The 14,671-nt window shown below is 43.5% G+C and overlaps 1 protein-coding gene and 1 long non-coding RNA gene across 2 annotated transcripts; one reads left to right on the forward strand and one right to left on the reverse strand.

Moving 5' to 3' along the window:
• Positions 1 to 8,057: 8,057 nt before the first annotated feature.
• Positions 8,058 to 13,393, reverse strand: CDKN1B (cyclin dependent kinase inhibitor 1B). Its single transcript, XM_044418391.1, has 3 exons — positions 12,376 to 13,393; positions 10,994 to 11,127; positions 8,058 to 9,559 (listed from the first exon to the last, which is right to left on the reverse strand). The coding sequence occupies exons 1-2, from the start codon at positions 12,866 to 12,868 to the stop codon at positions 11,006 to 11,008; spliced, it is 615 nt and encodes a 204-aa protein (XP_044274326.1). The 5' UTR covers positions 12,869 to 13,393; the 3' UTR covers positions 8,058 to 9,559; positions 10,994 to 11,005.
• Positions 13,394 to 13,612: 219 nt separating this feature from the next.
• LOC123017208 lies at positions 13,613 to 14,389 on the forward strand. Its single transcript, XR_006413552.1, has 2 exons — positions 13,613 to 13,840; positions 13,915 to 14,389. It is a non-coding gene; the product is annotated as an uncharacterized LOC123017208 (long non-coding RNA).
• The last annotated feature ends 282 nt before the right edge of the window (positions 14,390 to 14,671 follow it).

The raw sequence follows: 14,671 nt of genomic DNA on the forward strand, positions 1-14,671 counted from the left end.
TTGTGTTCATGTGAAAGCTTCTTTTGGGAATTGTACTGCATAGAAGAAACCACTCTTAACTGGATTCTAACCTATGTCATTTTTACCTTCTCATTCTAAACATGAGAACTGTCAAAAAGTTGTTTTACCATCGTTTGTTTAAAAAAAACAACTAGAGTTTAAATAACATGCCCAAAGGACAAACAAGCCTGAACTGCAGGAAACTGGTTTTCCCTCCAGTCCGGCACCATGACCATCCGCCTCCCCCCCCCGCCAAAGATCTGACTAAGATTAAAGAAATAAGTTTCAAAGGCAGGAGAAGCAAAGCAGACAAAAGAGACTTCTTTAATTACTACAGAGAGGAATCCTCCATCCATCTGCTCTCAGGGTTACTCAACATTCCCCATCCTTGGGAAGGCTTCAGCCAGCCAGAGGGAAACTCCCCCTTTGATGAATTAATTGTCAGTGCTTTTGTCATAGAACGCACCGGAACAGAGTTCTGGCACCTTTTTTCGACAGATTTTCCAAGTTTTAAAAGTAACTTTTGAAAATCTGATGGTTGGTCCACGTGGATTTGAATCGCCCTGTCAAGCATAGCAGGTTGGCAGCAAAATCATTAAAATGGTGCATGCAGGCTGCTTGTGTGTCGAGTCCGATGCATGTGTACTTCGTCTGCACTGGATATGATGGCACTGCTTGCTTTGTGATTGGTCGTGCGGTCACGTGCCGAGTGCTTACTGCGGGTGGCGACCATTATGTTTCATTACACAACTGAAGTGTGTGAGTGTGTGTACAATGATTGACTACATGCGAAAGGTAAATAATTTCATGAGTTCCAGCACCTTTTTTCTTACAAAAAAAGCACTGTTAATTGTAATGCAGTTTTAGCAAGACATGGGAGAGAGGCATATCTGGCATGATGAAGAATGTTATCTGCTGGTCCTATGTATGTTTACTAGTAAGTAAGCTCCACAAATAACTTTACTCTCAAATAAGCATGCCTAGGATGTTAGACACAATTATATATAGTTGCTTCACTTTGCTTCTTTTCCTTTATTTTCACGATAGCATTATTTTTTAAATTAATCATTTATATAGTGCTTTAAAGTCTTTAAAGGAGAATCTTATATATTACCTTATTATATATTATGGGTTATAATATCATCTCAGTTTTGCGACTGAGGCAGATGTTTGCCTGGGGCTACCTTGTGAACATGCAGGAGAGATGACATATGAAGCAGGAACTTACAACTTGGTAGTTCAGTTTGTGCTCTCACGCTATACCATTTCTACGCATCCTGGCATTATTTATTTATTTAAAACATTTCTATGCCGCTCCATCGCAATAAGCCTCGGGGCAGCTCACAACATTAGGACTGTGGTTGCTTTTCTTGTCCTCATTTCTGTGTCTTTTAGAACATTTCAAAAAACTTATTACCAGATCTACCAAAGGTCCACCCAGTCCAATGTTAGCTTTCTAACAACAAGAGCCAGGTGTGTCTGGAGGTGGTCATTCCCCTGCCTATTATCTATACTGAGAAGTTCCCTGCCTCTGAATAGGTATTTTCCATGGAGTTATCCAGCCATGGTTAAGCCATCTCTCTATGCTCTGTGCCACTTTTTCATGTCATGCATACTGGTGACCATCACTACTTCTGACACTACATTCTGTAAATTAATTATACATTTTGTGAAGAAGCAATACTTAGGGAGAAAAATCTTCCCCCTTCATCTTTCAGAGTGTTATTTTAAATGTCTGAGTGTCATGTGGCACATGAGCAAGGTCAGTAAAAAAAGTAGTTATCAGGTTTTTGTTGTTTTCCAAAACATAGCCTTTCCTACCTGCATGCCATCCCAAGCCCTACCAAACCCACCCATCTGAAACCTTCTGTTATTTCTATATATTTAGTCTGGATGCTACTTCTTCTCATATTGCAGAACTCCACACTAACCAAATTTTTGACTGGCTACTTAGCTCCCTCCCCTCCGGTCCCACAATGGTCATTTGCCAACTATCGTAGTTACAAGGTAGGTAGGGCAACAGTTGTGGGAAAATAACATGCATCATTCTGTCTTTGGGTTACTTACCATATGTTCTCTCTTTTTAAACTAACAGCAACAAACCATCCTTGATTCCAGAACAGGAGGATTCCTTTCAAATCTTTGAGAAATAGCTCTTCCCCTGGAGCAGGGCACATAATCTGTTCCCCCCTGTGCCAGACCTTCATCTCCAGGTTCCTACCAGTTGTACCCGTTTATTCCTTCACACAGACAGACTTGCTCCTAGCAGCATGGGAACAGTGGCTGGTAACAGGATTGTAGAGATTTCTGTCTGTGTGTGTATAGACACACCTGAGTATGCATGTGCACATAACTGTGCAACCCCCAACCCCAAATCAGAATGAGATACAACCCTGAGTCCAAAAATAAATTATTAAAAAGTCGTATGCCTCAGATAGAAAGGGGAGCAGGAAAGTCTTAAGCAAACATTGAATCAGGAACTGGAAAATTTATACTTAGGGGAAGAGGCAAGTGGGAGCTCAGTAGCAGAAGCTGGCATGCCATCTCCAACGAAAGATCCTAGACAATAGAAAGCAGGAAAAAGTCCCTGGAGACTTATTACTGCTGGACTTTGAGGACCAGTAGGTTGAATCAGATAGAGGTAGTTGTGTGTGAAATTAGGGTGGAAGCGGGGGACGTGTGAGAATAAGCAAATAAATAGGAATCATGGACTTCTTTGGAGGAAAACTTTTAATAGTAAGTCATCCAGCACTTTTGCAACGGGGGCATAAAAGTAGACCGGCATAAATGTTTACCCTAAGCAAAAATGAACAATTATCTCTGTTTCGTTCCACGTACAGTCTACTTTACACCCCCGGGCGAAAAAGCAAGGAGCTGCCGAAACCTTCGCTTCTTCCACCCTCCAGCAACAGCGCAGCGAATGCCGCAGGTGGGGGCAGAGCCAGGAGCACAGCCCTGCAGGCTCAGTTCGAATCGCCTGCCTGGACCAATGGGCGAGGAGGAAGGTCACGCAAGCCGCCCGAGCCCCGCCTTGCCTGGTGTGCGGCCCCTCCTTTGCCCACTTGCGGACGGATCCACCTTAAACAAAAGAACTTCGCCTATGGCTGCTGCTTGGTGCTCTCTCGTCTGCTTTCCCCTGTTCTGCGGATTCATTGGTTTCGTCGACGTCAATCCAGTTCACAATCACTACCGTGGCTGCCAAACCTGGGAGTGGGCTGCTGCAGTTAATTGAGAGAGGCTCACAAATAAATACGGCTAGGATTGTAATATAAAGACAAATTCTGTGTACATTTATTAGCAGTAGATGTTGTAAAGGGAAGGTGCAAACGATTGCACTCTTAGGCGCCATTCAAATTTAGTGGGATCAGCTTGGAGGGCCCCAGCCAGTGCATGCTTTTACGTGGAAGTAAGTACAATGAGAACTTATTTCCGACTTAAAATGCTTGGGCGTAGCTCGCTGAACTTACTGGATCTTAGAGTTAACATGTAAAACAAATAAAATGGAGAAAAAAGCATAATTTTGATTAATCTTTCCCATCCGGGAGTTGAGGGCTTTGAGAAAAAGTTCAATAACATGGGAAAACGGGAGAGAGTATATTGTACGGGGCGCTTACTTGAAGGAATGCAGTTACCAGAGCGCCACTGAGTGACAGCCGCATTTGTTTCGAAGTAAACCTGCCAGGGATCCGGCCCGAGGGAGCCCTGCCGAAGACAGTCTTGAGGAAAGCCTGCTCCCATCTGGATGTAAGCCCCGTTAAGCGCTCGCGAGGTTGCAGCTGGGGCTTAGAGCCAGTAGCACCAGCAGCTCCGACTCCTGAGCAAGCGCGGGCCACGTAGCCGGTGGTGCGTGCTGAACTTCTCGAGCTGAGCTCCGCGGCGCCGGAGTGCAGCGAGGGGGCGGGGCAGCGGCTGCAGCTCGGCCGCGGCCGAAGCGCCATGATTGTTTCTTCAGCGCTGGGGGTGGGGGAGAGGGTTACCCAGCGCGGCCCTTCGCGCCCACCCGCCCCCTTTTTTCAAATTTTTGAATATTCGTTTCTTGGCCTTGCGCACACGGCTTGCCTGCGTTTTACCTCCATTCTCTGCTCGGGGATGCAAAACGGGATAGGAAGCCCCATTTGGTTTTCTGGCTGATTCACGCGGCAAAACGGCTTGGGGGGAAGATAGCTCCGTTCCTTCGCTTGCAGAAACTGAGAAAATGGCTTAATAAACGCAATTACGGCCTTCCCCTCTTTAAAAACAAAAACAGGGCGTGGTCCCAGGTGAAAGCAATGCCTCAGCAGAAAGCCCTCCCCCGCCAAGAAGAGAAAGAAAGGAATCCCGTGTAGCTGCTTGGCATGTCCATATTTATTCGGAAGTCAGCGCTTCTGACTTCAACGCTGCTTGCTCCCTGGTAAATGCTTAGGAGTGCAGCCTCACTTTCCCCTCTCGCCTTTCTTGGTTTTCAGCCTAATCGTATGCATGTTTACTCAGCTGTAAGTGCTACCGAGTTCAATAGCGCTTACTCTCCATTGCACATAAGTGTGCAGCCCCTGCCATTCTTGCATTACGGTCTACAAAAAGAAGAAAAGGGGTGGGGGGGATAAACCATTTCAAACTCATCTAAGGAGGTCTCCCTGGCCGCGCCACCTTTGAGTAGTCTCAGAGATCGAGGCGAGTACTTTTTTTCCCCATCCTTCATGATGAGAAGTATCCTTGGAGAACCGTGACGGCTTCATAGAGCTGCCGGTCCAAAGACACTGTGATTCTGCTTCCCTCTGTAACATACTTTTGTTGCAGGAGGACGACCTAGGAAAAGTTGGGAAAACGAAAGAGGGTGACAAATGGAAAACAATTTCTGAACACACACCCGAGCATTCCGTGAACAAGGCAGGATAAAAAGCCTTTTCTCTCGTTTCGTTAAGGGGAACTGTTGCTAACCACATTGTACCCTTTAACCCCAGATTTCTTCTCCTTACACTCACTCAACAAGTCCCAAGATAGTCCTTGTTTGCAGCTTTTTCTCAGCAATGTCACCAGGAACATGGTCGGGTGCTTTTCTCGTCCCATCCCAGTATATTTCTGAAGGAGTAGCAATGCTACCCTAGCGGGTATTTCTTGACTTGGAAAAGCAGCCTAGGCTTGCAATGGTTCCCTCAGGAAGCCCCCCCCCCCCCCGCCAACTTCTGGGAAAACAATGAGTCCCAGCACCTTACCCTAGCCGTGTCTGTGGGTCAGAGGGGAAAAGTCCCTCTTCATATTTCACTTGCTACCTGAAAGAGAAGGGAGATTTTCAGGAGATAGGGAAGGGACGCTATGACAGGGTCCAAGCAGTGCCCAGAACAAATCAACTTCTTTCCCACACATTGAGTGATGTTCCGTTTTCTCCAGCCTGTTGGATGATAATCCTCCCCATCACTACTCCATACATTTCATTACACTTGATGAGGACTTGTGTGAACAGGTTCCATTGAAATAGTGTTTGTGGGGATATGAAAGTTTTTAGTTGATACTGCCTGTGAGTCAATGATTGCCTGCTAGAAATATGAACCAACTTCGTGAGGTCTATAGGTGAATGGGACATGGGGTGGAATAAGCCTCACCACCTTAGGTATGGGATGCTATGTTTGAATGTATGCTAACTCAGCCTGTTCCTTTTCATGCTTGTTTTATAATTTCAGAAAGTTTTTTACTTCTAGACCATGCTTTTCTATGCAGTGAAGCAGTGAAACCGCTAACATTCATACTAAAAAAAAGCTGTGCATTAAGAGCTTTGATTCTGCAGAGCCACTGATGGGTTATGGAATACTTTTAGGAGTATGGTTTATGGCTTCAACAGTGCAAAAATCATTAACAGACCAAAGTAGGCTTGCTTGCTTGCTTGCTTTCTTTCTCAGAAAGACCTTAGTTTCACCTCTACCCTCTGGGTGGTTATATGTATGTATGTTGTTCTCTGTGTGTGTTCAGTATCCTCTTCCTGTGGTGATGCAATTTTCTTAGTTCTGGATCAAAAAAGGAAACAAAATATAAGAGCTGCTTCATCAGAATGTTACATGTTAAAATAGAATTATGTACCTTCCCAGATAGAAAACTTGAAGAATAAAATTTTATTCTTAATAAAGTGGACTTAAAAGCAGGTGCAAAATGTTGATGCTGTCAGAATTCCACTTCCTTCTCAGTCTTCTTTGTGGTGAATTGGGTACAGTTGGGTGCTTCAGGAGGAGAAGCTGGGGTGAGAAAAGATTTCAGATGTGTATTCAATTAAAATGTAGAAAGTTGTTAATTTTGCAGGCAGAATTATTTAAGCAAGAGCTGTAGGCCTGACTTGCTAAATTGGAAAGAAAAGGTCATGGGATGTCTTCTTAATACTGCTATATTTACACTTTTAATATGCTTATTTCCAAGTTGGGTTTCTTGAGGAAAGTGACAGAATGCTAAATAAATCATAGAGACCCTGTATATCTAACCTACAAGAAAACAATTTGATGTCTCTCTGAATGATTCATTATTCTTGCCCTACTTCATTCTAATTGGATGCCATGGGTGGGAAGAAAAGCAAGGAATTTTGCCACACCTCTCTGCTGGCATGATAGCATAATTCAGTCACTTCTGATGTAGAGATGTAGCAATTACCTGACTTCAGAGGTGACATGCCCAGAATAGTGATTCATACAGAAACTACAGAGGGTTGGCTGCTTTGCAGGCAAGTAGTACTTATGCCTACAAATACTCTAATTTTTGAAGATGTTAAGAAAACAAAAATGTCTCCCATAGCTATCACAGATCTGGGAATTGCTGCCTTAGCCGTAGCTTGGCATACAAAAATGTAGCTGATGAAACACTAAAAAGTAGAGTCGTCCTAAGACATTTGTAACCAGGAGAGTGAGAGAGAATACATGTACATACATGGTAGACCCTCTTTCTCACATATACATATGCACAAAGAATTAGCACAGAATACAATTAACTGGTTGATTTTTCTGCATAACTGCCATTGGATAGGCTAGATGTCTTGTGGTTAAGAGCATGGGACTGGGACTCAGACGATCTGGGTTCTAGTCCCGGCTCAGCCATGGAGCCAACTGGGTGACTTTAGGCCAGTCACAGACTCTCAGCCCAACCTACCTCACAGGGTTGATGTGAGGATAAGATGGAGGAGGAGAATGATGTAAGCTGCCTTGAGCCCTTTGTAGGAAAAAGGCAGGATAGAAATTGAAAAATAAAATAAAAAAAAAAAAATGAAGCCAAACATCTACCATGCGAGTTGGCCATCTCAGTAAAGTGGCAGGAAAGTTTTATCTGCTTTTTTTGCATGTCAGTCTGTTAAAAGTATAGAAGCAGAATTTTTAATCATTGGCAACACCCGAATCCCAAAACAGTTGCATTAGCTTTTCTGCCTTTAACACTGGAGGAAGGGGCACAATCTGTCCTAGCAGTGACACAATGTCATGCATGATGGTCCCCAGTATAGGCCTGTTGTCGCCTCCCACAGTGCACCTGCCCAAGTGCATACATGGTTAAATATGGAAAGGCTGTGTGTACCTCCTCATTCCTGTGTAAGCCTCCTCCTGGCACAAAGAGTATGGAGTAAGCCTAGGCAAGAGGGAAGACCTGTCAGGTATAAATTTCTGGTTGCCAGTAATGTTAGGACACTGGGCTATGTACATAGCAAGAGGACAGGAGGCCCTGTTTAATCACCCCTCATGCTTAGCAGTTGCTTTGGACAGCAGATTCTATAGTATGGGGGGTACATGAATGTATCTCCTGTTCACACCTCCACATGTTGAGCACAGAGGTCTAAGAATTTGTAAGGACATCTGGCTAAGTACAGATAGAAGCCTCTGCACAATTGGTGATATAGTATGTAGGTTAACCCTTTCTCCTGCAATATCTTCCCAACAGAAAGCCCATCTATCAACTAGTACTGATTAAGGGCAGGGGGTGAAGGACCAAGCCAGCTATGCCCTTCACCACAGAAGAAAAGAAGAAATCCTTGGTGTACATACCTGGGAAGTAGCCAAACATTGATCCTGTGCCAAGATTTTTAAAACACACAACTGAGAAGGCATTTAATACACAAATTTATATATGGCAGTTTTCTTTATTGATTGCTTGATGTAAAACAATATCAATTGGCAACTGTTTTCACACATTACAAAAAATATTAAACTTGGCTCAGTCTGCAATCATTTAAGCACAGCCATATTAATTAAAACAAATCCCCCCAACTAAAAAACAAAACCCTACCAAATAGAGCATTTACAAATGCACAAAAACACATGCCGCTTTGGCTTTATGGGAAAATATCTTCTAGATTAAAAAATTCTTTTAACATAAATAAGTTAGTATAATTTCTCAGTGTCTTTACAAAGTTATGTACACAGGTACATTTCAAAACTTTTATTTAAAAAAACAAAAGCAATGTAAAAATACTGTTTAAAGATGTAGTATTCCTTTTCATTTACCCACCCATGAACATCAGAAGTGTCTGAGATGAAGAGGCTGAAATTCCTCCATTCTATTCAGAACATGAATTTAAATGATCATAGAATCATGGAATAGTAGAGTTGGAAGGGGCCAAGAAGGCCATCAGGTCTAAACCCCTGCTGTTGCAGGTCACCAATTTACACCGTTCCTCTCAGATGACTGTCCTGTTTCCTTTCAACTGTCTTTAGTGTGGGAGAGCCCACAACCTCTCTAGGCAAATGGTTACACTGTCATATTGCTCTGACAATGAAGAAACTTTTCCTGATGTTTTTGAAGTGTAAAATATTACAGATGGTGAAAACATTTTAGAAAAGGGCACTTTAACGTATTTCAGGGGTGGGACCCCTTTATGCTGCTACATAATAGAAAGAGTTTCTACATACAATTTAGGACATAATCCCATGGGATATTTTCCTGGAAAAGCCCCATTAAAATGAATGTATTATTTCTCAGCCCCCATTCTTTGTGGTAGGTTTTAGCACAGAAAAATGTACCCACTGGATTATGTCTTTAATTAAATGAAATGAAATTTCAACAGCAGATTCCATTAATCTACTGTAACCAGTGTTAACATGTTGATTTTTTGTTTAAAGTCTTTGTCTCCATTAAAAGGGACAATACATCTTTAAGAAATAATTAAACATGCATGCTTCTTCTCTTCATAAAAGTCTTTGCTTGCTGGGATTTGGAAACAGATTTTGAACCCATCACCTTTCATGATCTCCACCCTTCCCAGGACAGACAGACAAAAAAGATGAGGGTAGGGAAGAGAGGTTTATGTGCTACATAATGTAAAAACTATATACACAGGTAGTACAATGAAGCAAATGAGGAAAAACCTAATTGCAGAATGCTACATCCAATGCTTTAAGAGGCAGATCTTTTAAGAGTGCCTGACTTTAGTGTTACTCAATTATAGGTTTGTTTCAGTGCTTGTATGAGTTCTCCATCCCATGGAGAATCAGTGATATGTTTTCTCTTTCTTTCTCTCATATACACACGCTTGTACACACACACACACACACTCACACTCTGCATCTTCCTTGCTTCATGAACCCGATGCCTCCAAAGAACAAGGAAACAAATGTTCTTAATTCTGAAATTAAGGAAGAGAGCATGGATAAGTCAGTGAGGAAGGCTACAATAGCTTTTTTCATGATTAAAAGTACAAACAAATTCACAAACTCACAGCTGGCCAACATTGTTGCTGAAGGTGTAACTTTCAGTGTGGTGGCAGAAACATTGTGTAAAATAAGTAAGTATACAAGTGTCACCTAAGACTTATCTGACTTCACTACTTTGGGCAATGCACTCATGTTTGTTGGGTAAAAATTCAAGAAGCCTATAGATTCTGTCAGATGACACCCATCAGTGGACTGTCTCACTTCTGACTACATTCACTCAAGTTTTTATTTATTTTTCCACACCTCAATATTGTGTCCATGTCACTTGATAGGAGTTTTGTTAGCAAATGAGACATGCCCCTGCTTCCAAGGTAACTTGAAATATACAATTTTATAAGAGATGACAGCAACCAAGTAGTAGGAAAAAATTCTTTCCTATCTGTTCAAGACCAATGGACCCATTCAAAGAAGCAATATTTTTCAAATCAAAATTTGGCAAGGCCGCAGATAGAGCACAACTACATTTTGGAGAGGCACTGCTAAATCTGGTGCAACACAGCAATTTTCTGGGAATGAGGAAGGCATTGAAAACACAATGATGGAAAACGCTGCCCTGTTTTCTCTGTATTGCTATTGGTCCACACATGAGCTTTCATTTCCTTTTCAAATACCCAAGTAAACAGTCAGTAGTAGATGAATTTGCACACGTGTCCCTGCTCACCCCAGCAGGATGGGTTTGTTCAAACAATCTCTTTTACTCATTTACAGATCATTTGTCAACTTCCTTTCAGCACTCCTGCTCTGGAAAACTACCCCTAAATTACAGTATATATTTGAGGAAGAATCTTTTAGGAGAAAAAGACAGTCCTGGCATAAAAGGGCCTTCCTTCCACTTTGTCCTTAAATATTCATGGTTTCTTGCAGTTCAGGGCAGAGTAAAATCATGATTAAAAGAACAAATATCTTTGGTACATTTACATTAATACATGTGAATAGCACCCAAAGAGTAACTGTGAAGCCTGGTTGTATGCATATTTACTCATAAGTCAGTCCCATAAAATTCACATGGGCTTACTCCCAAGTAAAGTTGCATATGACTGCAGCTGTAATTGTGTTGTACTGATTTTGGTGTAATTTTACTTTCAAATTGAACTACCATTGAAATCTGTGGAATTTACTTCTGAATAAGTTTGGATGAGGCTGCAGGTATACTTAAGATTGCAAAATATGACAGATGAGACCTGTTCTGAAGTTACCATTGCAGCCAACAAATTTCCTCTGCTCAAATTATAAGGGTTTAGCAACAAGGTTAATGTATACAGGTATTGAAGAATCCTTTCTGAAAGCCCCACATTTTCTGCTAGCTAAATAAGTTCAACCAAAAACTCACAGGAAAGGAAACCCACCTAATAAACAATTTACGTCTGACACCGCCTTGGGCTGGATTTCTTGGGTGTTTGTTCCACTGAACTGGCACTGGGAGCGTCTTCTGAAATCACCTCTTCTGTCATGTTGGCTCTTTTGTTCTGAGGAAAGGAATCTAGGAGGGGGGTTAAATAAAAGGGGGAGGAGAAGCACAATATTAAAAATACAAACTTGCTGCCAGGTGCCGTGCTACATATGAAGATGGCAGTCAAGTGGGGTGGGAGGAAATATAGCAGGCAGTCCTTGAGTTGTCCACCATTTGTATGAAAGATAAGACAGCTAAATTGAGTATACTGATCATTGGCAGTCTCTTTCACCATTTCTTGCATCAGAAACTATATCTTTTTAAATACAAGGTTGGGTTACTGGCAGGAGGAGCCCCAAGTCAGATTAGCTTTGGGTTCCAACCTTTCACCTTCTTTATTTCTGTGATGACAGGCAGTAATCTTCAAACCACTTATTCTAGAGCAGTTCTGCTGGCAATTTTAGATTTCCCCAGAATAAGCGGATCTGGCATTAGAAGTTTGCAGCCTTTGCATCCATCAAGATAAATCCAGAACACACTTTATTTGATAGTCAGTATTGCTGACTTGAATGGAACCATCAAGTTCATCTGACAGCTTTGGGTTACAATCCTTAAGTTAACTGAAACTGTTGGAGTGGCTGCACTGCTTTATGGCAGACTTCACACCACTCCTACCACCCACCACCCATCACACATACAATCTATCTTAAGGACTACAGTCTTCAAAAAGAGACCCAAACAGCAACAGCCTCGTTGCTGGGAGAATGTATTATATGATGCCCTAATACAATGTGTTATCCTGATTTATACAGAGAATGCATAACATCAAAAAAATAACTGGGGCTTGCTTCCAAATACAATCAGCTTACAACCAAGGTGTAGAGTATGCTTTTCCTCGCCTAAGCAACAGGCTTAGATGGTTAAAAAAAAAAAAAAAAAGATTAGAGAAGCACATGAAGGCTAGGTCTTTTGGTGGTTACCAGCTATGGTAGCCGAAGAAAGCCTCCATGTACAGAAGCAGTATATCTGCAGATTCCAGTGGCTGGGGACAGACACAGAGCAAGTCCCCATCTTCATGCCCGCATGCGCTTTACCAAGGTGTCCGACTGGCTACTCTTGGAGTCCGAATATTGGACTAAACCAGACCTTCGCTCCAAGCCAGCCAGGCCGTTCTTGCGGTCTCTTCAAGTGCGAGTGTCTGCTGATTTTTTAAGCTACTGCTCAGGTACAGGACCATTCGTCTTACAGGGAGGTCTCCCCCTTGTTAACGTGACTACAAAAACAACACACAGAGATGGCATGCTTTGTTTAAGGGAAGAAGGGCCGAAGGTACTTTACCATCCGAAGCAGGTCGTTTCCTTTGCCCAGCGCTCTGGCCCGCTAAATCCATTTGAGGTCCCGCTGTCTCAGTCTTTTGCTCGGGACCCAGAACGTCCTCTTCATCAGAGCTTCCCTGAGAGCGTATAAATCCCGCTGAGGAGCAGTTGCCGTTGACGTCCAAACCCCCGAAGTGCGGCTTCTGGCTAGCGGACTTGGCCAGGGCTTTGCTCAGCCTCGGGGGTCTGCTGTAAAACTCAGGCAGGGTATCCTGGCCCACGGCTTGCCACTCGTACCTGCCTCCCAGGGGCTGGTAACTGTAAAAGTCAAAATTCCACCTCCTTCGACTGGCCTCCTCCAGGTCCCGGCTGTGCTGCTGAAGCTCCCTGGCCAGCTCTTCGCGATCCACAGGGCCGAAGAGGGTCCTGCAGGCAGAGGGCTTGGGGTAGTCCGCCTGCCTGGCTTCCATCCTCTCCAGGGTAGGGCTTCCATTCGAGATCCGTACGTTGGACATCGCCTTAGTTGTCTCCAGCCTTCTTTGCTGTCTACGTTGGTTGAAGCGGCGTCTTTAAAAATAATAAAATATGTTCCCCCACCCTCGATCTTGTGGAAAGAGAGAGGGGTTAAAAAAGCCGTCTTTAAACTCGACCCCAGTGGAGAGGAAAAACTTCAAAACAAAAAAAACAAAACACCCCACCACCAAATCCTTGCATAAGCCAGAGACGGGGAGGGGAAAGGAGAGGGGGTGGGGAGGGGAGAGGGGGCGAAACCTCCCTGATGTTCAAGCAGAATTTGTCTTATTGCAGAGCAGTGTACCAACTGAGGGTTGGGAGAAAAGAAAGGATCGAAGGCAAGGGAAGAAATAACAACAGAAGCTACTCTGAAACAAATGCATATAATTCTTTTTTCTCCAAGCGAAAGTGAATGGATGCTACCCGTGCGGATCCTTCGTTTGCCAACTGCGCTTTTGCAAAGCCCTGCTCCGTTGTCAACGCTTTGCAGTAGAGTTTTGCTGGGGGGGTCTTTCCCCCCTTTTCTTTGTGTGTGTGTGTGTGTGTGTGTGTTTTAATTAAGGTTGGGGGGGGGGAACAAGTAGGGGAATGGGAAGGGGGGAGAAAAGACGAGTCTCTTTTCACACAGTTGCCCAATATGGCGATTGAAGGGAGGCTGACGGAGAAGAAATTGATTGACACAGCCCGTCTATTTAAATAGAGGCGGTGCGCCATTGGTTCAAGAAGTGGGTGCCGCCCCGTTTACAACGCTCCTGACTCTTCGAAACAAGCCCTTTTTAAAGGTGGCCCGGGAAAGATAGGTAGGTTAGTGTGTCACTCCCGCACGACGGCAGTTTGCCTGTAGAAATGAAAGCGAGATTTTTTTTTTCTTTGTTTCAAAAAGGGCCGAAGTCCATTTCTCAGAAAGCAGTGCAGTTTTGTAGCTTTCAAGCTCAACTTCCAGTTTCGGTATTTACTCCAGTAATTGCCAAATGGTGAGCAAGAGAGCCGAGGGAGGGGGGGAATTGATGTCTAACTTGTATAGATATCAAACTGCTTCTCTTTCCAGTCCTACACACCCTTTTTGGGCGAGCTTTCCCACAGCGCACTGATTCGTGTTCACTTTGCCGAACCAGAGTACGAAGCTGAAGAGCTCTCGACAGCAACGGCACAACTGTCTTGCATTAGGCGAGCCGCAGTCGGCGCTCGACCCAGGAGGACGCGACGCTCGCTAGGCAGTGTGCAAGACGCCGAGGCTCCAGCGAGTAGCGGCCAGATCCCACATCCACCGGTGCATGAACGTTTTCTTTCCGTCTTCCCAGGGAGGATAGGCTAAAACGAAGATGAGGGTGACCCTCGGAACAGTGGCTGCAATCAGAAAGCGCACGGGGAGTACTAGAAGTTGCGATTGTCTGTCGATATAACTGAGTTTCACTGCAATCAATGCACGTTTGAAATGATGGCCAATGCAAGTAAGGCAAGGATTCTGAAAAGAAATTAAATAGGCCTTAGAAAGTGAAATAAAATTCAATAGTTTTACTGGTCTTCCTGTTTTGTTACTCTGAATCTTCATCTTGATGTATGATTTAATATGAATTTAAGGTATTCTGGCCACAGAGATAATAGAAATGGTATATCTTGTGCTGTCTCTTTTGAAATGTTACATGTGTGGTGTTAAAGGCATTTTAGAAGTAATTTAGGAAGCAATCCTATGGCCCCCAGAAAGAATATTGGGAATCCCCCACTGGTGTTAAAGTCAGCATCCCACGCTCAGAAGAAGTCGGCCTGCCCCCTTCACAGCTGGTGCAAGAAGAATTGTGCCAGCT

The sequence above is a fragment of the Varanus komodoensis genome, unplaced genomic scaffold (genome assembly GCF_004798865.1).
Source record: "Varanus komodoensis strain SLA01 unplaced genomic scaffold, ASM479886v1 scaffold9, whole genome shotgun sequence".
NCBI classification, from domain to species: domain Eukaryota; kingdom Metazoa; phylum Chordata; class Lepidosauria; order Squamata; family Varanidae; genus Varanus; species Varanus komodoensis.

What these genes read in the sequence shown, in the direction of transcription:
- CDKN1B (XM_044418391.1), bottom strand. Translation starts at nt 12,868, where the DNA reads ATGTCCAACGTACGGATCTCGAATGGAAGCCCTACCCTGGAGAGGATG. An exon ending in GAAACGACCTGCTTCGGATG is followed by an intron (nt 11,128 to 12,375) that starts GTAAAGTACCTT and finishes CCCCCCTCCTAG; the next exon opens with ATTCCTTTCCTCAGAACAAA.